This window comes from Lethenteron reissneri, chromosome 21 (genome assembly GCF_015708825.2).
Source record: "Lethenteron reissneri isolate LAM-NWPU_2019-01 chromosome 21, ASM1570882v1, whole genome shotgun sequence".
NCBI classification, from domain to species: Eukaryota; Metazoa; Chordata; class Hyperoartia; order Petromyzontiformes; family Petromyzontidae; genus Lethenteron; species Lethenteron reissneri.
In genome coordinates, this window is record NC_083799.1 from 1108817 (window position 1) to 1134094 (window position 25278).

At 41.9% G+C, this 25278-nt stretch overlaps 1 protein-coding gene across 1 annotated transcript in view; it reads left to right on the forward strand.

Annotated features, from left to right (window-relative positions):
- The window catches only part of LOC133345001 (histone-lysine N-methyltransferase 2C-like), a 173263-nt gene that overhangs the window by 75522 nt on the left and 72463 nt on the right, over positions 1-25278 (forward strand). The window contains 9 exon segments of the mRNA XM_061555338.1: positions 2643-2752; positions 4335-4497; positions 4840-5011; positions 10923-11037; positions 11806-11990; positions 13765-13925; positions 15584-16977; positions 19938-20084; positions 24336-24440. Coding sequence (XP_061411322.1) covers positions 2643-2752; positions 4335-4497; positions 4840-5011; positions 10923-11037; positions 11806-11990; positions 13765-13925; positions 15584-16977; positions 19938-20084; positions 24336-24440 — 2552 coding nt within the window.

Sequence of the window (25278 nt, forward strand, 5' to 3'; positions counted from 1 at the left end):
CGACTCCTTAGGCAGTGGTGTGCAGGAACAAAAAAACCCACCACATTAATCATTAACACTGACTATTGGTAAAACATTGTTTTGTATTTCGTTTAATAGGAAAATGTTTTGTTTGCTGACTTTATGGCAGTGGGCCTTCTTCATAAATTCCCAAAATGGCTGCCTCATATGTACATTTCCCTTATAAGGCATTGTTAATTATTAATGTGAAGTGTTTTGAGTGAATAATAGATGGCTATATGTTAAAAATATGCCAATCCAAGAAGTAAACACCTCTTTTCTAAACATTTTCTCACTTTGTTTCAAGTAACATGCTTAGAATGTATGCCATATATGTGCTGTCAGACTAATATGATTTCGTCAATATATATTTTCTAATATGCCTCTTCAAGTTATTATTTCTTGTTACATTTATTTATCTCAATGACCACATCTGTTTTAAGTCTCTCAGGCTGTACTATTTTCTTGAAGACCTTGCTTGTGATAAACAGAGGCCACTAAAAGCAAGCTACAAAGTCCCTCTTAAAATGGAAATTTGGTTGCTTTTTCATGTTGCTGTAATTTTTTTCGACAGCTATAAACTTGAAGGTTCATATTAATAATACATTATTTGTGCTTCAGCTCCATTATCCAAGCCACAGGCTTAGTTTTTTTTTGCTGCGCCTATACTTGTGTAGTCAATGGCTGTCCATTGTGACAAGACCCTCCATCCTTTTGCTGGGCTGTCAATACAATGCATGTACATGATAATTTAAACTTATGTCCACCACTATCCAGTTCTGATGGTAGTGACTCCCAGCATCATAAAGTGTGTCACTTAGATGCATTGTGACTCCCTCTTATTGACATTTATGGACGAGTGGAAGTTCGTGGTCCTTCAACATTATAAACAACACAAATAGGTGATTTCTAATTTGTGTTGTTTGTAATGTTTTAGTTCTTTCGAATTTGTCTTTTTTGTAATGTTGAATGTAGTGATGATTCTTACAATTGGTAGTAGGTACATGTAATCCAGTGCTCAGGAGGTTTGGTTTTGTAGCTAGAGATCGTTTTGAACTGAGACACTACGATGTGTGTTCCACGATGGAATGTCAGTTACGTATCATAAACGACACTGCTTCTCTTACTCTTCGTCTGTGCTGTGTCCACCTCTCACCCCATACATCCCCAATTTCTCACTCCATTCATCTCCCATCTCCATACTTATCCCATATTACATTTCCAGTCTCGCTCTTCATATCTTGTGTCCATCCATCTCCCGCCTCACTCCCTACTCGGGGAGCTAGATTCTGTTTAGTTTATTTATAATTTGTTTAATGTTTCAACTTAAACTATTTGTGGTGTTGTGTTGCACTGTACTCACCATTGTGGTGTGTTGATGCTCTCTGAGGAATAATCATTGAACATTAAAATGGAGTGAAATAAAGCAAAGAGGGGTGTAAGAATGGGGCGAAAGAGATATAAAAGCAGAGCGGGATATCGAGAGATGGGGCTTCGTGGAGCCACACAGCTACAGAGCATGCTGCCACTTCCTATGTGCATGGGTGTCCTGTAAGCCATGTCCTGCAGGGGGCACCAGATGCTGCAGATTTTTGATTGTTTTAAAAATTAACAAAAGCAAAACAATTCAGGCTTTGCTAACATGTTAAATATAAACTATTAACACCCTTTCTCCGTACATCTCCTCTCTCCATAACTTTACATATAAAGTCTTATCACCTCATGCATCGCCGCACCAACTTTCGCCTTGCTCCATGTGTCCTATCACTAATGACAACGATGAAGTGAGTAGCAGCATCCTGTTCTCTCAGGACGGCTAGTGTCCCACTGTGTTGAGATGCCTCTATGCTGCCATGTTGTGAAGACTCCTGATCTGTTGGGCTTACTCCCTCTATGTCCCTGTTTGTCACGATCACTCCCATTGTGTTGGCACGATGCCTGCTGAGTTGGGATGATTCCCATTGTCTCACCATGTCAGATGACTTGCTGTTATTCTTAAACACTGCTATCTCTGGTTTAAAAAAGAAAGCTGTCTCTGGTGTGGACCAATCCGTTTCAAAGACAATGAATATATTATCAGAGTGTTTTTTGTTTGCATTCTGACCACAAGTATTGTGGTTAATGCAGACATGATTCTTTGTAAAAAGGTTGTAGTTTGGTGTTTTAACATTTTAACACAACTGTTTGATGCCAGAAAAAAGGGGAAAACTCTTCTCATTTTTAAACACTCGAATAATTTGTGGAAATGCATTGCTTAGGCAGGAAACATTTAAACGTAGCATCAATACTTTTGATTTGACCCAAAGTAATAATTATATTTTAAACCTGGAAGAATGGGCTGACCCAGCTGTTTACTGGGATTATAATTCAGGACCTTCTAATGGTAAGTTGAGTTCCTTTGCCATCACACCACTCAGCCGTATGATTATCCAAAAGACCCCCTACTAGTGCACACATTATATAAGTACTCTAATGGTCCATGAACCTGTGGACACATTACTGTTTTCGCGATAAACAAATGACTTTGTGGTTATTGTGGATTTTAAACTTAACTTTTAGTAAAAATGTAGGTTGTTTGTAAATGCGGTGTATATATTGTTTGGTGAATGTCACTTAAATTGGAATGTGTGGTGTGTTGCCAGGACACTGCTGGGCCCATCACTGCTGTGCAGCTTGGTCCGAGGGAGTGTGCATGGCGGAGGATGAGGCGCTGCTCAACGTGGACAAAGCTGTGCTTGTGGGTCTCACGCAGGTAATGCCAAGCGAACGTTTTCCTTTCCATTTTCGTGTCACTTTACATTTTCAGGAAAGACATTTCTTTTAAATCGTAGACAAACATACACTGCAGATTAAACCTTACTTTATTTTCTTTTTCCACTCATATGAATTTCCACTGTGTAGTAATATGAATTTAGATACCTTTGTGATGTTTATTGAAATATTTGAAAAAATAAATAATACGTTATCAGGAAGTGGTCGTATCTACTTGTAGTTATGGTTTACAAATAGTTAAGTTAGCAAACATAATCCATAACTCAAGAAAGTTTGCAAAACAGTAAAACCCCTTTTTGCAAATATTCTTTATTTTTAAATGTTCAAGAAGGTAATGCTAGAGGATACCAATACAAAACTGGCTCTGACCTTATAATGAAAATTATGTTTTTCTGGTACCCAGTGGTGAGTGAATGATGGCTAGGTCAGAGGCGGGATGTCATTTAAATATGTATACAATTTTACATATGACATCACGAAGATCTTTGAAATAAAATAATTCAGCATACTGAACTGCGATGTGATTATACTGAACTTTAATGTGATCTCTATCACTGCATGTTTTTCATATACATTGTCTTTAATCCTTGAGTGAAGCCCTGTGGTAGTGGATTTTGGCCAGGGCTTCCAAAACCAGATGCCAGATATTTTCACCTTCTTGTTTTGCCAAGAATTTGCTTGAAGGTCATGTTGGCAAAGTGTCCAATGATCAGTGTGTGGAATAAACCAAGATAAATTGTTCTAGCCATTGGCTTTGATCGTGCTAGACTTTCCCCCAGTGTGTGCTGTGCAAAATTATTTAATTGTTTGTCAAGGACAAAAAAAAGTGAAATACACAAAAAAATGCGTGACTCACAAGGACTTTGAGGCAGGCTTATGGTGAATGCTGAGGGTCATATGTATGTATGTATGTTGAACTTTTTTTGCACCCAATGTAGCCAACCAGTGCTAATTGGAGGTTCCCGGGAAGGACAACAAACTAAATACAAAAATATCTTCTAAATAATTGAGTTTCAATCTAGATTTTAAAGTGCATAGGTGCAGTGGCTTCCGAATATCCAGATGGCATAGATACTGACCTCTAGGGCAATAAGATACCGATAAGAGTGGGGTACAGCAAGTAAGTTAGTGATCTTCTAACAATGCTGTATTGAATGTTACTGTTTCCAATTAGTAGATACTGCACAATGGTTTCCAAACACAACTTAATGCACAAATCGGAAGTCAGAATATTTCCTCCCTCAGATGAGTATTAAGTGGTGTTTACCTTAATTTGGCAGCTCTAGGTCAGTGGCAATGATTCCACATTCCAATGACAGGATGTCCCCTGTTAACTTCCGAAAAGGTAACATTCATGTTTGTGATTTTGGAAGGTTGATGGGCTGAGTTTCACTCTTATGGGATTTGAACTTAACCTTTCAAGTCAATCATTCTTCTGTAAGCACATTGTGGTCAGATGCACAGATATACCTACAAATATTATATTTACTTAATTGTTAATACTCAAGATACTAGCAGTATAGTAATTCAATGTTCTGTCTCATTGGCTATTTCCTCCACAGCGGTGCGCCTACTGCCGGCGCCTGGGGGCCACTATCAAATGCTGGGAGGAGAAGTGCCGTCAGTTCTACCACTACCCTTGTGCGGCTGGTGCTGGTACCTTCCAAGATATTCAATCATTGACGCTCCTGTGCCCAGATCATCTCGAGCAAGCTGTTGAGCTCGGTGAGTTAATGCACACGAGTCCTGTTGATACCTGCGTGGTAGAAACTGAGCTCAAGTCCAAAGTTAAAATGTCCTCATTGTCAAAAACAAGCATTTGGTGCTACTCCAATGTTGGCCCTGAGCTATTAATTGGAAATTAAGATTTTATAGGAGGGCCCACAATATTCAAAAAGCACTGTTGACTTCCCACAAAGTGATCCTGGATGTATGATGGGTCGGCCTATTAAACTAGTGATGTTTGATTGTGAGTTGAGTTTCCTGCCAAAGTACAGCATAGCCATTGCGTCGGTGTTTTATTGCCTCTTGGCGGTGAGTCTCAATCCTGTCGTGTACCATTCGCAGTCGGCGAAGAGGCAGAATGCGCCATCTGCGACAGCCCTGGAGACGTCTCAGACCAGCTGTTCTGCACCAGCTGTGGGCAGCACTATCACGGGGCCTGCCTGGAAATAGTGCCCACCCCCTCCAAGCGGGTTGGCTGGCAGTGCCCTGACTGCAAGATTTGTCAGACCTGCAAGTGAGTGTCATGGGTACACTGTATACATGGGAATGTGTGTTTGAAAGGTGATTTCTACTGGGTGACTTAAATGTTTATGAGATTCTGAAGTTTCTGCTGCTTCAACATAGATTTTGTGTTTTTTTTTGTTAAGTATGCATCAAAACAAATGTATATATGTACTAGCGGGAAGTACCCCGCGTTGCCCGGGGGCAAAATAGATTAAAAATTTGTCTTAAAAACATAACATATACATACACGAAGCTACTGTGAAAGCTCGGCGTGCCGTTTGTCCATTTGTCCGTCAACAAAATTATTAAGAAGTCCAAGAAGTTATAGAAAGTGGGGGGTAAATAGTTGATCTAAAAGGTTTCCGAAAATTGTCGACCCCTCCCCCCTCAAAATGAGTTTTTACCCCCGCGTATGCATATATACCTACATACCCTACATACAACAGAGTCAGTAGTATCTAGTGACTATAGTCGTATCTGACTCTACAGTCGTATCTGGCTCTATAGTAGTATCTACTGACTTGATTGTCGTATCTGCTGACTCTGTCGTATCTGCTGACTCTGTCGTATCTACTGACTGTACAGTAGTATCGACTGAGCCCAGTAGTAGCTACTGACTGTATAGTAAAATCCACTGACTGCAGTAGTAACTATTGACTGTAGTATCTCCGGACCCTACAGTAGTATCAACTCTATAGTAGTATCCCCTGACTATAATAGTAACTACTAACTCTATAGTAGTATCTGCTGACTCTGTAGTAGTATCTGCAGTACCTATAGCAGTATCTACTGACTCTATAGTTTGGGCTACTGACTGTAGCAGTATATACTGACTATAGTGGTAGCTACTGACTGTAGTATTATTTACTGACTCTATAGTAGTAACTACTGACTATAGCAGTAACTACTAATGCTACAGTAGTATCTACTGACTCTATAGTAGTATCTACTGACTGTTTGTAGTATCTACTAAATCTACAGTAGCAGAGTTAATAGTAGTGAGCGACTTCCGAGACACATCGTGCAGAGAGCTTCTTATTTATTCTCACACTGGGCGTTATACAGAACGTATCTACATGGCTACACATAGCCGACCCTTCGACACAACTCCATCGTCGGCGTCTAACTACACAGCTGTCTGACTAGCGTAGCGACTGACGACTGATGATGAGAGCCATGCAGAGTATCGGCCACGCGGCCGGACGTCGAAGAGAGATGACTGCGGGCAGCGACGCAGCCAGGACCCATGGACCCGCAACATCCCCGAACCTCTGGTTCCGTCCCCCTTATATACCTCCCGGCGTGGCCAAGCCCCGCCTCCAGCCACGCTCCCTTCCTTGATGGCAGCTATCGCAAAATCAATAGAGATCTTACCAACCGCCTGGTTACGAAAATCAACGATATCACTGATTCATCATCTTTAATTGAACCAATCAAGCGGCTCTCTCTAAAACCCTCTGCTGCTAGACCACCCATATTTATGGCTTACCAAAAATTATGAAGAAGGTATACCACTCCATCCTATCGTCTCCACCATTGACTCACACACTTACAAACTGGCCCGATTTCTGTCTGAGACCTTAGATCCATTCACTGGTAACACCACCTCAGCTGTACTTAACTCACATGGATGCCTACCTAAAACCTGACTCCCACCACCGTCCAGCCCAGAAGAATTCCCTCATCAAAACTCTACACCATAGAACTCGTATTTCCGACCATCACCACCTATCCAGTAAACTGGAGCACGTACACCAAGCCCTCAAGATGAATGGATATTCAGACGACGCAATCCGTAAAGCTATCACCCTAACCGTTGGGAAAGAACCATCTGAGGACCCAATCAAAACCATCACCTTGCTATGCATAGCAAGGGTCACCAAAAATATTTCCAAGATCATGAGCAAACACAAGATCCAGGTTAGATTCAACACAGTACATCAAATTAGTGATCTGATCCCATCTGTGAAGGATGTGATCCCTGACATGCAATACCCCGGCGTCTACAAACTAAGCTGTGTCTGTGGCAGTAGTTACATTGGGGAAGCGAAGCGACATGTCTCTGGACCGTGTTTGTGAACACAAGGCAGATCTGAAACACGGTAGGACCAATACCTCTGCCGTGGCTGATCATTGTTTTAATGCTGCGAGCTCACACGAAATAGATTTTTCCAAGACGAAGGTACTCTGCAAACCCCCACTGGCTATCAACAAAGATTCGTTCATAAAGCCATCCAGATATATAAACACAGACACAATTTCAACCGAGAAGATGGGTACAAACTGAGCAATCATTGGAAGGACATTATTAACACGTTTAAGTCATAACTGGCTGTGATGTTTCCATCCTACCTGCCGATGTTATCAGTTATTTCCGACTCTCTAGTTACTTTACCAGGTTAAATGTCTTTACATTAACAGGCTAAATGTCTCACTAACACAGCCACCGGTTGCGGTGGTTCTCTTACATTGACATGCTAATCTTTCACAATACAATGGCCACCTCCACAGCATCGTTTGTTACGATCTTACATTTACATGCAAATTCCATCTCTAGCCCCGCCCCGTTCACTTACCCTTGGGTTACACCCATCTCAAACCAATATAATATCCTGCTTCAGCAGGTCTCCCGATATATTTTTTCCTGCCTCAGCAGCTCTTCCGCTAGATTTTTTTCACCTGATGACGATTGCTTGTGTTGCAATCGAAACGTCGTGATATTTTTATTTTCTTATTATTTTTCTATCTACATGGCTTTGTCAAAAGACCCAAAGAATATGAATTCCTGCAGTCACGAAAGCTTTAAGTCAGGCATAAGATTGCGCGTGTATCTTGCCAGTAGTGGATAGACAATGGCTGATGATGACAGTGCTCTATATATGTATATAGACACCTATATAAATCCGAAATAAAATAGTACTGCATATGCACATGTTTACAAACAAATTTTGTCACCAGGATAATGCTCACTTGACTTTCACACACCTTGTTAACGGAGAGGTAGTACAACGCGTGTTCTGAGTACCTACCGTGAAACAGGGGGTCACTTTAAGAAAATCGACTGGGTTCTTTTTCAAATATTATAATAATGCAAGAAATATACATAAAACTAAACAACTTCTAAAACTAACGTTATTAAAACACTCGATTCAGAGAAGAGAAATAGAAAAAAAATACAAATTATGTCAAAATGTTATGATATAACCACAGCTACAAATATATTGCAATAATGTGTAATACATTCAAAACCCATTGTCCTATTTATGTGTTAAACCATCTTTAATATCGATTGACTTCTTTTTTTCAACATGTAAAGGGAAATGCAAAGATTTGCACATTGCAAGCCAAAATACCTTATAAAACATAAATGAAGGGAATGCAAATGCAGAAGTTACTTTCATGTGGACAAGTAAATAGAGGAGTTGGTCTCCCTGGCCCAGCAAAGTTAGTTGACTTTACCAAGTAAGGCGCATTGACCTATATAGCTCTTTTTCACAAGTGATCTGGCCACAAATTATCGCTCAACAAAGTGGCTTATAATGTGGACATGTATAGCAGCCACGAACCCCACTAAAAGTTGAAACCCCGAAGGTGGTGGTTGTTGAAGGGTTTCCCTTACACAATTCTTGGTGGGAGGGAAGTTGCTGTTCAGGATTGCAGCCACAGGCCTTGTTGGAACAACAGGATGAGGGAAGAAGGGAAAAAAAGAGACTTGCTCATCAGCCCCAAACAGCCTCTTTTGATAATTTCGCGGGAATGGAAACAGTGGCAATGGCAGCCTCCCAGAGCACGAGTCAGAAGCAGTTTCGTTCGGGCCAGAAGACTGTCCCAGAGAGAAGGGGGGATTGGCGTGCTGAGGGCTGCTGGCTCCGGCACCCCGCAGACTGGGGGGGGGGCGGTGGCTGATGCAGTTTGCCTCGGGGGAGGACCACTCGGGGATGAGTAGATCCGGAGTATAATCAGGCTTGGATTCAGGCTGGAATTCACCAGGTCAACCCCAGGGCCTGTCTGGGGAGGATCGAAATTCCCACTGGACCCATGTAAGAAGCGGAGCCTTATTAGCAGAAATGTTAAGACTCCTGGAAGTGGAGGTTATAAAAGGTCTCGAGGGTGCAATGGCTGCTTAGTGTTAATCTTTATGGGGTTAGAGCCAACCTGCATCTCAGGAGAAAAAACACATGACAATGGCCAACTATGAAAACTGGGTTTAACGGAAGTACTAAAACCCTGCTTGTAAGGGTTTTTACTGTATTGCTTTTTACGTTAGAAAAATGTACAATAAAACAAATATTTTTTAAATATGACTGAAACCTCCAAAAAACTAAAGCCAATTAATCCTGTAATGCACAATGCAGTACAGTTATGAACTTGAACTGCCTGGAACGTGACGTTTCTGTGCTGTGTGGAGATGCAAATAACAACATTGTTTTGCATGATGTTAAATATTGGAGCTTCGGAAGTGCTGTTTCAGATTTTTTTAACATTCCTTAATAAAAACCACTATCGCATTCGGGACTATATCTGCCCACGTTATTTTTAGGAGACGCTGTAGTGGCAAGAAGGATTGCTCGAATGGCACTGGGGACATACCTGTTCATGGTCCTTATTGATAGCAGTAATATTATTGATGCCCTTTTCCTCCCACTTCCAACTCGACTTAATCGAGCTATCCCAGGAGGATACAAAATGCCTCACAATCTTTAACAATAACAAGCGGCAATGCATTAAAATCCAAGTAAGTTACCTGAAGATATGTTTTTTTTAAGTATGGGACAAGTAGAGGAGTAAAAGTTGGATACAACAATGATGAGTCTTTCTCTCCCGAGGCACTGATCTGAGGGTTTCTGTAGCCAGAACAAAATTTACCCTAATTTTGGTGTAATGTTCAGTTCATGCATGTTAAAATTCAGTCCACCATTACCCAGTAATTGTCTTGTGTGACTCTTCATGCGGCTGAATCTGCTTTGGACCCATTTTTGCTCACTTGAAGAAATTGCTGCTTTCCTTTTCAATTGTACTGAAATCCTTCATGAGCCATGCATTATTAAACCGAGTCATACCTGGTTCTGGTTGTAAGGGAGTGTAGTTAGAGGCTTTTATGGATGTTATTGGTTTAGGTTGGATTGACGTTGTGTTCCATCGTAGCCAAACCTTCTGGCTTCATCTCGTCTCTGTGCATGTCCCTGTCTTTAAACGCTGAATGCATTTGAATGCCTTAATTAATTTGAATAAAGATGACTAAACATACTAAACTAACATACAGATGTGCAAATCTGATGTAATTGTTGGTATAAATGGAATTCATTTTACAAAGAATGTTAATTTTAAGAATGGCCTGCTTGAAAGAGCTTGTGTAAGCGTAAACATGGGTATGGGGTTGTACACACAAGCACACTTGAAACATTTGTGATTATGAATGTAAGACATTCTTAGGGTTAAGCATTTATAATAGTCAACCTGTCATATTACCTGTCAACCATGTCGTGATATGTGAATAGCTTTGGAATCGCTTTATTTTTGGGGTTATTAAAACTTGAGCATTTGTTGTAAAGTTAATGCTCAGTTAATGGAATGAATTGCCAAATTGTAGATTTATGACACCAAATAGTACATAAGCACTGCCTGTGGTTGGACTAAAGTGTGACACACAGGGCTGTCCACCGATAATGTAGAGTTTGTTTTGGATGTGGTTGTATGGATTAGCTAGAGGGTGCCCATGCTGTGGCTAAGAGCACACGCTTGTTAATCATTTCACTCGTTTAATGAGGTGAGATCTTATTAAGATGCAAAATGACAATGATAATTGCGACTTATCATCGTGCTTTGTTTTTTCGGTTTTATTTGAGAGACAGATATGTGTGGTCTTCAAAGGTAAAAACTAACTGGATAGATAACCTGTGGTGGTATGTGTGCTTTAATAGGGAATCTGGCGATGACAGCAAGATGCTTGTGTGCGACACCTGTGACAAGGGCTATCACACATTCTGTTTGCGACCGCCCATGAATATTATCCCTAAAAACAGCTGGAAGTGCAAGGTAAGTGAAGAGCCTGTAGCACCCCCACTGTTTACTCCTATCATACGGAGGCACAATCTGTTCTGCACCGAAAGTCACCATCTTAATAGGACACTCAAAAAACTACTTAGTATTGACAGTTGACTGTAAATAAGACCCAACATGCTATCTTAAAAGTAAAAGTTAAGCGGACATTTTGAGCTATTTTATGCAGCTGAAAGCTTAACTTGTAATCAAGATGCTTTTATTTTAAATCGCGGTTTCGGTCAACTTGGCTCATCCATAATGGGTCATATCTTTCTCAGAAAGGTCCTGCAATTGCCATGTTTGGCCATTTTTATTTTAGATGGTTTGTGTGTGTAAGTCTACAGCAGTACCTGTGGGAAACCACCACATAAGGAGAGAGGATAACACTCGCACTCCATACAGATAGGTCCAACATCCTTGTGATATTGCCTCCCAGTGGCACCTCTTTTTACTGCTGGTGGGCATCTCGCACAATGTTGTGATTCAACAACCCCAACCCTTGAGTCGCTGAATTACAGGTGAATGACACCATTCCTACCCAGTTTTAAATCATGTTAATTTAATGACCAATTATAATAATTATGGTGCACAATGTCAATGGAATTTGGTATTTTAACCTGGCCTGGGCGCTCTCCCAATTAACTCCTCATACAATGGATAACTCCCTCTGTTGTGCCATGCTTATAATAATCAGCTCTTTCTAACAGTTGTCCCTACAATCTATAAGATTAAATGGGAAATGTTTGGTCTTGTCTTTGCCAGAACTGCCGTGTGTGTGAAGACTGTGGGGCCAGGAGCCCTGGGTTGAGCGCGAGTGCACAGTGGTACCAGAACTACTCGCTCTGCGAGACTTGCCACCGGCAGAGAGGCCACAGCCAGCTGTGCCTGCTCTGTGGGAAGAAGGGTCAAGAGGATGCTGTCATGCTGCTCTGCCAGCTCTGTCAGAGGTGAGTGCATCTGAATCTAAAGTGCTCATGAGAAAGTATCTCCCTGCTTAAATGAGCATGGGGTACTAATGTCCATTGACTGCTTCTGAGCTGGCAGTGAAGATTTCACATTCATAATTGGATAGAGAACATTTTGCCACAATTGTGATTTTATGAACCTCGAGGGATTATTGCATTGTGGACATAATCACGAGAAGGAGGTTGCAATGCGTAGAGCACATGCAAAAGGTTAGAGGAGATATGTTTATCAATGCAGGCATTGAATTGGCACCAAGAAGTCTGAAACCGAGGGAAAGATCAATCGCCAGATGTTAGGGTGTGGGGGGGGAACGACTGACTAGAACACTGGCTGTACATGTTGTGATAGTGTAAGTTCTATTCATTGCATGTAAGAATGTCGAGATGTGCTTATCATCAACACCATTAAATGTAAGACATCCATAATCATTGTAATACATTCTGCACAATTGATGTGCAATTGTGTGCTTGTAATTCTACAGCTATGCACTTAAGTGTTGTATGGAATTTGGTGACACCTGTTAGTGCTCTCCAGTGCCTTCCACATCTGCCTCATGGTAATAGTAGGTGACTTGGATTAAATTCAGCAGTCGTGAGCTTTTAAGTTTTATTAACTTGGAAATATTTAGTCGATTGCTATTTGTAAATGCAGTTTAATTGCAGTTGTAACAGCACGCATCGGGATGGGTGGGACATCACACAGTGAAGAATTTAGCTGAGCGTTTAGTGTATTTTTATAGCATTTTTAACGCGAAAGAAAATGTCCCTCTCACTCCAACCGAAGGCGTGTGACTTGGCATGGGCCGTCCTCCCCACGAAAGGCACGCGAGTTGGTATGGTCGTGCACACGTCATAAATAAATAGAAAGCATACAGAAATCGCACTAAACCGCTAATTAAACTATTTTAAAGTTGACGGATGTGAAAAAGGAATAGCGCTTGCTCACGGGCGGGGCTTACGGCGTGGTACCTGGCTATTTTTATTTTACGCAAACCCCATCGTTGGAGAGCCAAATCCTTCGCAAACGCGCGAACACACACAAACCCACATACAAACAATGACACAAACCCACAGACAAATTTTTACTTTTATATATATAGAAGAAGATTAGTGTTTGTAGTATGCCGGACGTTCCCCATAACTGGAAAGGCTGTCCCCAAAATCCGTCTGAGAGGTTTTACTGTACTGTAGGCCAGGTAGCTTACATGTCGTAAGTGGGTTGGCAGCACTGAGTTTTAATTTTAACACCCAAAAATGAATCAAGTTGTTGAGTTTTTTTATTTGATGGCCTCAGTCCGGTCACCAATAACTGCATAGCCCATCAAGTATACAGTTTTCACTTAAAGTTTTGTAATATTGATTAGTTTTCAAATATTACAATGAATGTATCACTTTTTACATGGCGTATAATTCCCAAGAATTATTTTTTTCTCAATGAGGCACTTAATTGCCTGCCCTGAGCCATTGGCAGAATTCTACTTGTTTCATGATGGGGGCCTATTTTTCTATGGAACAATAGTCACTGTTTACCCACAAGGTGGTACTTTATAGAACCCAGTTAGGTGATCAGCTGAGTTGATTTTAGACTGACATCTGAACGCTCAACCTTTCAATTCGTGACCCGAGTACCCAAACTGCAGTGCCCAACTTGGCCCTATCTCCAATAACTAATTGGTTTTGGTTACCGCTGACACTTTCACTTCCCGTCCGGCGATGACCTTCTGGCCAGTGATGAAAGGACATGACTGTGTGGCAGGTGGGTGCACAGGGGCTGCGACGCAACCATGGCTGGGGCGGACGTGGCAGTGGACAGCCAGCTGGAGGAGGAGTACGCATGTCCTGGCTGCTTGGGACCGGCCAGGGAACCGCACCACCCCATGGACATCCAACCCCCTCACAACGACTCCTCGAAGTCGGGTATTGCCAAATGTGTCGCACACCATTGGGAAAGGCAATGAATAGATGAACCCAACAGCCGTCTCTCGTAGTGCCCTATTTGCAATGTGATGTCCTGTGAGGTTTAGATTTGTAAAGGGCCGGAATACAGTCAAGTCTTTAAACTTTGCTTCGTGCCCATTTCTCTCTTGTTGGTTTCAGTGCCTGCATGTGAAGTAAATTTTTTTAAGCACATTCAGCTTAGTATTGTTTGCAGCTGATTTCCATATTTATTTTCAATCATTCAGTTGTACTGCCTCTCACCGTTGCTCTGTTGCCTTTCATTAATTCCTGGAAGGTGCACATGGTTACAACGACCATTTGACCCACTTGTTCTACCAATCTCTCTTCATCTCATGTGCATTGTGATTCGTTGTCACCCTGACATTCAAGTTACTTGGCCTCCTTCACAGCCGACATTGCTAACGTCTACTCTGTGTGTTTACATGTTGTCATTGTTGTTCATGTAACATTTACTGTGATAAACGTTTAAGGTTTATTAAATAAATTGGAGCGTGGAAACAAAATCAACATGATATATCAACAGCTTATATTGTACAGAAGTTCCTGTCCTTTAGATATATGCACATGCATATTCTAATGCTAAACATGTGCTTCTGTTCCAACAATGTAGTAAACGTTTCTGTATTTGCATATGGCAAATATGAGTTGTATCGATGCATTTAAAGTGTTCGCTATCATCATCAGCCATATTATCCACTGCCTCTCCTGTCGCCGCAACTCTTCATGGTCCCACGATCCATCTTGCTCCAGTACACAAAGTCATCCCATTACTCCATCTCTTGGGCGATTGTCCTTGCATGTGCAACATTTCTCTTGGCTGTCACTCCATCACCATTCCCATCCATCGACCATTAACCAAACCTTATAAACAATGTGCCCTGTCCCTGCCTACTTACCTACATTAACAAGTGTCTGATTTGTGTTTTCTGTCTTCAATCTTTTTGTCTCTTGGGTGTAATTTCCAGAATGCATCTCACCATGCTGTTGGTGCACTTTTCAGCTTCTGTTCAATTTTCTTTGTCATTGGCTATGTTCCTGTTCATGTCATGTACCCATTGAAAATGTTCCCCTGAAGCCACATTGGTATTTTTTTTCCATACAACTCAATTTATAAAAAGACTCCAACCTGCTCGTGCATGCCCCTTTGGTTCGTCATTTTGATTTGGATTCGCCTTAATTTTCTATCATCATCTTGATTATAATAATCACCTTCAATGATTGCTGTACTTTGCTATCACTAATTTAGTAGGCTTCACTTTATTCATAAGTGGCTCTTGCATATTACATCAAATTACGCAGCAATGGATTAAGTCACATCTTGAAAATCAGAAAATGGTTTCACATTGCCTTGTATAATCAGATCATTCTGGGAAAAATAATTCCGAAGGCTGCGCAATAGATAACATTAAATATTGTTGCTTATCTGTTTATTATTATTAACTAATTTGAACCTCTGCTTGAAAACATAAGATTGTGTTGCCTTGTATTGTTAAGATACCTGTATAATAGGCATATGTGCTTATATCAAAGGAACATATACAACAATTGTAATCCTATTTTCTGTAAAGAAATGTGCATGAAATGATTTTATTTGTGTGCGCTGTATCTTTAAACAGGAGCCGTTGATCTGGACGTCTCGTCTAAAGCGGATCCCTCTGAAGTTACAGAGCAGAGTGCAGAAAAGGAACGGAAGGATGTCTCCACTCAGGGTTCTGCACAACCACAGGAAAGGGAGCAGGTCAACACCAGGACTACCCCAGAGAACGAGGCCAATCCGGAGTCAAATGCCGCCTCACACAATAACGATGGAACTGAGCATAACGAGTCTGTGTTGGAGAGGCTCCGATTAGATGAGGAGCCGTGTCCGGATCAGCAGCCGTGTCCAGATCATCAGCCGTGTCCAGATCATCAGCCGTGTCCAGATGAGCAGCCGTGTCCAGATGAGCATCCAGCCAAGCCTGTGGAGCATGCCCTCCCAGCAGAAGCACTGTCGACTCCAGAAGACACACAGAAATTGAACCCCCCCTCAGACCCATCATTACCGAGCAGCGGAAGCAAACCTGAAGAAAAAGAACCTCCGCAAGCGGAGGTAGAGAAACACTTGCGGGAATCCTGCAAAGACGAGACGCCCCCTGCAGAGAATGAGCCTCGAGCAGAGCACTCGGCAGTGAATGCCGAGTGTCCTGCGGAAGTTAAGACAGATGTAGAATCTCTGATGGAGAAAGCGAAAGATGTTTTGGAGGTGAACATGGCAGAAGAGCCTCAGCAGGATGACACTACAGATCAAGAAGTTCCCGCACAGAGTGCAGAGGACAATATCGTGGAGACACCCCAGCAAGAGATGCCACAGCCCATGGAGGTGGATGTTGCGGCACCGGATTCTCAGCCGATTCCAACTGCTGAACCAGACGGGCATGCAGACCCATATTGCTTAAAGGATGGCATTAAGCTGGAGAAGGATTACTGCGATCAACCCGCCACAGAAAGTTACACTGAAACGGACAAGCTGCTTCTGTCAAAAACAGAAGCTGTCCAAACAGCCAAACTTTCTGTCAATGCAGCCAGTCCTCCCAACATGGTCGATGTGAACATGGAGACCGAGGATCCAACGGCACCGGATGTTGGGGCCCTCAAAATTGACGGAGAGCAAATGTCTGCATCAAATGTTGGCACTCCTCCTGCACATGAACTGAAGCCTAAATCCGAGCCAGAGAATGTGCAGGTGGATCCGGACGGGTTCTCGGATCTGGTGGATGGCAGCAGGTGCACCGGCTTGGACTCGCCTATGATGGCGGATTCCAGCTTTGCAACGGAAGGGCAGGACTTCCCCATGCTCTCTGATCCAAGCCTGACGCTGGAAGAAGATTCCTTGAGCCCCGAGTTCTTCCTCGACTCTTGCAGCTCGGATGTGCCTTACTACGCGACCGCGCTCACGCCGCCCACGCATGGCATGGGCAAACCCATGATGGGCAAGCGTAGATTCTCACCAGGCAGGCCGAGGGTCCGGCAGGTGGGTGTTACATGCGCTACACTATTTACATTCACATTTACCCAAATTGCCAAATATGTCATGTTAAAAGTAGTTGGTCAAATAGAGACCAAGCTTAAATGAGCAATCGGGCAGAGATAATTTTCTGTGCCGAGCTAGTTGTGCAAATTCAAGTTTTTCACAACAGGACAACCATCATTGTTATTTCACAAGTACGACTGTACTTTTTATGGATTGTGGAGGTGATAAGCTGTGATATCCAGAAATGAAACAGTCCATTAAGTAAGCTAGCCACAACACTGACTGGGCCAAATGTTACGTGTAAGGCGATGTCTATGTTTGGTTGAGTAGAGAGTGCTGGGCCCCATACCTGTTTGCCAGGGCTATGGAGGCAGGGTTAGTGGATCATACAGATATTAGAATGTGTTGTGATACTTTTAACTTTCTGGGGTTCAAAGTAGCAAGGAGATGGCAGTGCCACAAATGTATTAATTATTTGTGTGGATTGTTGAGTGTTATCCTTCCATGTATCTGCCAGACACTCAAATGGTGCCCCACATACACACATAAAAGTGTCCACCATCTTTAAGCAGAACCCTCTTTAAAAGTGTTCAAACTTATTCAGGCTTTCTTGGATAAGGAACCATCGTTTGTAACTGTTATGCTCGTTATTTATTTAAACAAATTTCAGAATTTTTCCGATATTGTTTTCGTGACTGCGTGTTTTTCTTCACATTTCAGAAATATTTTACATTAGGTGCAAAAATATAGTTGTCTTTGTAAAATTAAGTGTCATGTAAATTCTAATGTTCTGTTACATTGAACTTGGAGGGTAGCAAATGTTTTCAGAGCTCTTTTGCCTGTGTGCTTGCTTATGTACGTTAAATCTTTTATTTCAAGAGCATGAATATTTGTAAAACATAATCACAATTTTCTAACAGTGCCTCTGGTGACTTTGTGTTGGTAAATCACAGCAGCTTGACATAAATGTGATGCTTGTTGTCTTTATGCTGCTTCATGGGGATCTGTGACATCTCTTGAAGTTGTCACCTTGGCATTCAAGGCAAATATATTTAGTGCAGGTTTTTATTGGCAGATTTTGGGCAACTCTTAAAAAATTGTCTGGTTTTCTCTAGGGTCATTCCCTAATAGCAACACAAATTTATACTAACCTTTTGTTTGTATTGGATTATCTTAATGAGAGGTATGATCCTCCCATAACAGATGAACAGATGGACAAAGCTAATGCATTGAGACTTTTAACGTTATTTCGAAAGGGTTTAAAAATAGTCATTCGATTGTTACATTTTATTGGCTCACAAATATAGTTCAATCTTTCAGCCATCTGTTGGTGAGCAGAATAGGAGACAGGTGGGTTTCAGCCACACAGTCTCTGCAAGTCTCTTGGAAGTTGGAGCAGCATACCGGAGAGTAATTAATGATGTACCTTCAAGGTGTATAGACCTGGAGGCTCCTCACCTGTAACAATCTGGGAATGTATGGCAGTATAGCTGGGCATGGCTTATTGATAAGTCATTGTGAGGGTGCAACACTTCCCACAATCCCATGCTACTAACCACCTAAGACCTTTCTTAACAACCTGTCAGCAGAAATATTCAGCAGTTGTCATTTGAAATCAAAACATACTGTAATAAAAGTTCAATAATGGGTTTGTCACAATTCTGTATTTCAGAAGATATGCTGTTTTTTTTAGCTGGAACAATAAGGCAGCATCAATCACTCAACACGCACACTGCACGAGATAAACACTCTTTACAAAGTCAGTAAGCTTGCCTTTGAGCCATATTTAAAATGCTGACATTAATAAACCAATACATTTAGCTGGATGGTCCAGGGGGCTAATGTCCATGTTGGAGCACTGAGTCTGCACTGCTGAGATTAAGGGTTTTAATCTGGGATTGAGCTACCTGAGAATGATCCAGGTCCAGTTGCAAGTTCTACCAAATTGCAGCAGATTGATGGTCTCACTCCAGACACACAATATGATTATACGAAAGTAGTTAGCTTAAATTGCTAATTCCAGCTCTTAAGGAAAAAAGTTTCATCATAAGATTTAGCAGGAAACTCATGAAAGCTAAGGGTCGGTGCGATTGCCTTAAAATCAGACACTGCAGGGGCTATAAAGGTGTGCCGTTGAGTATGGGGTGACAAAGAGGACTGTTGGAGGGACTTGGAGAAGTAATTTTGAGGCATCCTCATAAAGGGTAAAGCACGGCTCGCTCTGGAAGGACTTCATCTGATTAAAACATTACATGTTGCTTTTGCCAAGAAAAAAAAGTTATCTACAACATTGATGGACAGCTGGCCAATTGGAACGGTCATATAATGATGTATACAGTTAGTAATTGTTGAATAAAGTTCATGTTCATTTTGTTTAACCAGGTGAGAACTCCAGGGATATGGGTAGTCTCATTTGCAAGAGAGACCGGCCAGGTGGCTCAGTAGTAGACCCGAGCAGCTTGGCAAATTTTGGTTGGGTTCAACTCAACCGATTATCCCTTTGGGGTCAATAAAATGAATCCTTAAATATTTATTTAAAGTGCTTTTCCTAAAACCAAGCCCCTTGTACGTAAAATTGGCTTCCATAAAATAAATGAAATCATGCAGATCGGTTGTCATCCAAGCATTTTGCAAAATTTATTTTTAAAAATTCTGTGAACGCTCAGGCGAGAAGGTAGGTTTTAAGTTATTGTTTTAAACGTCGGAAGGTCAGGTTATCCCCAATCTGAAGTTGAAGTACTACTACTTTGTGAGAAAGACAATCGCGGTTGTCCTAGGGATATACTCACCCCCGTCATTTTAACGTGGAACTTCCACATTCCTGGCTCAGGGCTGTAAACAGGAGATAAGCACCAACTCGTGCTCATTTGAGTAAGGAATCTCTTTGACTTGAATCGCCTGACTGTGCTCTCCGTGTTCTGAAAGTAACATATGCGCTCCGATGGGCCCATGTCGTACAGGCTGCTGATGCATGTGTCCTCGCCATGCAGGGCCGTGGAGGTGGATTTCCGGGTAAGCGGCGGCCTCGTGGTGCCGGGAGTTCGGGGAGGGGCGGCCGGGGTCGCTCGCGCATCAAGACGAGCTGCAGCCCCATCATCGTGCCCGGAGTGAGTACGCCCCCTCTGCTTGCTGCGCCAATACCTTTACGTTACCATGCATGTTGAAATAAATACCCAAGGCTTGGGATATTGTGTAAGGAGTTGGCGTGTGGCGCATCTTGCTGGCTTGACCAACAGGCGGAATGTGTTCTTTGAGGAAGAAAAAAAACTTTTGATAAAGAAGCTGGTGGGGATCTTGACTTAAAAGCTTTTGTGACTGCAGGAATTCATATTCTTTGGGTCTTTAGGTAAAGTTACGTAGATAGAAAAAATAATAACAATAAAATAATAAAAATGAAAATAAAGTTAGTGAATGAATAATAATAAAAATATCACGATGTTTCGATCGCAACACAAGCAATCGTCATCAGGAGAAAAAAGAAGGGGGTAAGCTGCTGAGGCAGGCTGTTTTAAAGGTTTGAAAGGGGTGTAGCCCAAGGGTCATAAACGAAGTGGGCGGGGCTAGTGATGTTAGCATGTCAATGTAAAATCGCAGCGCCGCCGTCACATCGAGGACGCGAGCAACGGCGGCTGTGTAAGTGTGAGACATTTAACCTGTTCGGAAACAACTGCCAATATCTGCAGGTAGGATGGAAACATCACAGCCAGTTATGACTTAAACTGGTTAATAACGTCCTTCCAATGATTGCTCAGTTTGTACCAATCTTATCGGTTGAAATTGTGTCTGTGTCTATATATCTGGATGGCTTCATGAACGAATCTTTGCTGATAGCTAGTGGGTTTGTTTTCTCCTGATGACGATTGCTGGTGTTGCGATCGAAACGTGATATTAAAAAATAATCATAATTATTTTCAACTCACTTTATTTTCATTTGTATTATTTTCTTGTTATTAATTTTTTCTATCTACGTGACTTTACCGAAAGACCCAAAGAATAAGCTGGAGGGGGTGGTGACAATTTTAAAGAGGATACAAAGCCAACAGAGCTCGGAGACTCCAGTGTAGTAGAGGATGTGAGTTTCATCTTAGGTTACAGTCAGGAGTGGAGCTGTGCTTTACTTCAGTATTACTGATAGAAAAAGTTTTGGCCTCTCCCAGAAAAGAATACATTGTTTTCCATAACCCAGGTAAACTCGGCTTACTGGCTTGGAAATGTTTAGGAATAGGTTATTCACAATTTTTGATTAAACTCTGCGTGTATTCGTTGTTGCGGTCCAGGATACAGTCTATATAGCAGTCACTGGTGCACATTTGTGTTTTGGTGCAGACTGGCTAAATTTGCTATGTTTGTAGGAAAATGCAAGAAAGGTCTGTGTCCCTTATCCTTAACTTGTTGTAACAGTAATTTTGGAAATTTAGGTATAAGGAGCACCAATAGAGAGATCCAGGTTGATTTCATGCCTTCTAAAGTCTATGGGCTCTGAGATAGCTCCATAGATCTTCATCTGATCCTCGGAGTTATTTGTTGGCCTTTGTTTGAATTTTTGGTTGTGTGGCCTGTGAAGTTTCTCACTCTAAAACGGTCTTCCTGGTTGCTATAATGTCATCCAGGAGGGTCACGTTTTCCCAAGAGCAGAGCAATACTGTGAACTTTACTGGGGTTTCAACCATAAAGTGTTATCTCCCTTTGTGAACCAGAAATGTGTTCCCTTCCTGCTGTCCTAATCATTTCAATTTAGATAGTGGAAAATCATACAAGTAATAGAATCAGAACAGCTATTTGTCTTGTTTGGCACACATTAGAAGCAGGAGGCTGCTTCTGAATAAATAATTTGGGCTTGATGCTTCTCTGAATCCAATATTAGCCTTTGAATAGGCATCAAACTACAGTGGTACCTCGGTATACGTCGTTAATTCGTTCCAGAAGGTAGGACTTATACCGAAAATGACGTATACCAAACGCATTTTTCCCATAAGAAATAAAGGGAAAGGAAATAATAAGTTCCAGAGTATAAGAAATTATATTTTATATGGCATATTATACATTAATGGGGTTGTATAAATAATTTAGACACTACTTATTACTAAAATGCATACATGAATTAAAATAAATGCATAAATAAATTAAAATAAATTGAAATAAAATAAAATTTAACATCACTTTACCTTGCTGAGAGGAGTTGTTAGCCTACGAGGATGGTGGTGAGGAAGGGGAGGAGATGTTATTTTTTGGAAGGAGAGTCCCTTTCCATTAAAACTACTGTTCAGGCAGACTGAGGAGCGGCGCTTTGTTTCAGTCGTAAACGGGGTACACGCGGGTACGCGGGGACTCATCCCGACCCATACAAGTTCTAGCAAGCGCGTCAGATCCCAAGCAAGACGTCGTATCCCAAGACATTTTTTTCTCGTCAAAACACGACGTATTCCAAAGCGGTCGTATACCAAGGTATGACCGTATTTTCAGAAAAGCTGCGATGCCCACTCTGCAAGTACCGTAGCTGTTTGGTTGGTGAGCCACACAAGGGGGTCTCCTTGCAAGCGATTTGGATCGTGGCAAACATGGTCTTCTAAATGTATATCATGAGACATCACCACCTCAATTCTCTGGCGAGGAGAGACCTTGGGCGTGTAATAAACCCACTCCGGACGATATCGTATTTTCCTGTCTTGTCTTTATTCGTTTTTCCTTTACACAGCTCTCTCACACCGCTGGGTTCCTTTTTCCCGTTACTCCCGTTACTCGAGCGTGGCGTTCGCTCGCTTTCCTCGCTCCCTCACACCGCTGGCTAATGGCATTCGGAAGACAGCCTCTGGCCTGCCACGTGGCCGCTGGCGTGCCGGAGGCACAGACGTGGTCTCTCCTCGAAGCTCTTCGCACTGACCACTAACTGTCTCTCTCCACCCCTTATATCACCTGGCTCACGTGATGCCACGCAACCAATCATAAGCCTCTCCCCTGGAACCTTCTAGATGTTGCTATACAGCCCCAGGGCTACGCCCTTGGCTCGACGTCCCATTGGCTGCGGGCTGAGGCTGCCAAAGCCTATCACCATCGCCCAGTTACCCCCGGGTGCATCCTCATATTACAGGCGTATGGATTTTCAGCATTGAAAAAGTTTTTATTGTGCACTACCCACCTTCCGGGAAGCTTTTGTTTTTATTGGTTGAAGATGGTGAGGAAAGTGCTAACAGCTTACCATGGAAAAACAAGGTTCCTACCCAAACTTGGGTTTTGTAGGCAATCATCGGTACATTATTCCTCCACCCTTCTCTGATAAAATAAACCTTTATGAAGGAAGTTGTGGTTTTGGTCAGTCGAGCCATCATCGAGGGGTGACCGAGTTGTCACTTGTGCTCAAGCAGTATGCTTAGTTTTATCTTTATTTAATGATGCCTGTTTGCTTGGCTTTGTTAATAATGATACTGACGTCATCAGTTGCAGAGTCACATGGGTGGATATCATGCTGCCATTCGCTCATCCGGGCTTACCTCAAGCACACGAATGCCAGAAAAATATTTTTATACATTTCTGGTGGCGTGTGTGGCTCTGGATGGTGTTCAGGATGGTGAGCAATGTTGACAGCTATTATGAAAAATAGGTTAGATGAAGAACAAATCTCATCTCTTCCACAGTGCTATTCTGCTAGATAGGCCTTTGGGATTATTCAACATGATCAGTATTTGACATGTGTATACAGTGCATGCTATGGCAGGTGATGAGTGGGGAACCACATTTACCTTTTTGTGAAAGCACTACAGGGTTGATCAAACCTCTCCTAGCATCAACAATTTATTCGGGGGTGAAGGAGATGGGAAAACAGGTATTTGCGTACATTTTAAAATGCTGATCATGTTTAGCAACCCCTTACAGTAGAGGCTCATTAATGTGACCACAAAGATATTGGATGCAGGTGTTGCTGCTGACCAGTAATTTAATGAATATTTAATGACACCATTATCTGTTGCTGAGCAACTGGTATAAAATTATCAGAAATTATATTTTTAAAAGCTGTCGGGCATTTATGTTTTGCCTGCCTTGTGTATATCTATCAATCTACCTATCAAGCCACTGATTCCATTCTGACATTACTTTTTACATGGAATAGTGTGTTTGTGTAGCCGTTTTTCCCGTGGTTTAATCTGTTATTTGCTAACTCTGCAGTCATTCGGTCATATAGATCAGAGCCAAAGTGTCTCCCATTTCAACTAAGCGATGAGGTGGCGCTCATCTGTTTTCAGCCGAGCTCGTGGTGGAACTTTCACATGGCTGTGAAGAAATGCATTCTCGGCTTGAGAACAGCCTCTCTTCAACAATTAGGATATTAACTTCCTCACTTACATTGCCTTTGTACCCTACAGCTGCCAGTAGCAGAAGAATCGCCAACCAAAGAGGATGAGGAGGAGAACACGATGCATAATACCCTGGTGCTCTTCTCGAAAGAAGACAAGTACACCCTCTTGCAGGTGGACTGCACTGCACATTCTCAAAGTTTCACTTTGTTTAAAGGCCCAAACGGTACAAGTTGCTCACAAGTAATCCTCAAAGCGTAAATGAAGTAACAACCCAACATTTTCTTGAATTTTATTTCATTACCAAAGTAATGGTGCAGTTTAAATCTGTCAACTAAAAAAAAACCGATTGATTTACCTTTTGGAATCATGTCCAATTGCCTCCCAGACTGAGGACCACCGTTCCAGGTTCAAAATGGCTCTGGATGTCACCGACCTGTGCTTTGGCTTCGTGTGACTGGGGGGCTTCCAACCATGCACCTTGCACACAAGATAGATGGTTTAAAGAGTGCAACTATGATGTTTGTTCTCTGAATAACTTAATGTTGTCTTTTTTCATATTAACGAAGTTTCACATTCACGTGCAACAGTCCAGGACATGCAGCCTAGTTGTGCATGTTCAGAGTAAGCTCTTTTGGTATTGGTTTGTTTTATTTCTATGTTGACAATTGTTCAAAACTATATTTTCAGTACAACCACTTGCAGATGGAATTCTGGGTAAACCAGAAAGGCTACCAAAATAAATAACTAAACGTTTACAAAGACACCAGAACAACTGACCAGACCACTGTAAGAGCACACACTTTTTGTGCTTATTATGACTAGACCGTGTAAGATGCTGCCCCCCGACTATTGTAGTCCATTACATGCCTTTCTGGATGAGCAATTCTCAAACTAAAAACAACATATACCCATCTGTCGTATTTAGGTGAAACTATGCACTCAAACACCACGTTTATAGAGTATACGTGCTTTGCTAGCGCTCTCATGTTCGTTTATATACTTATTTCAA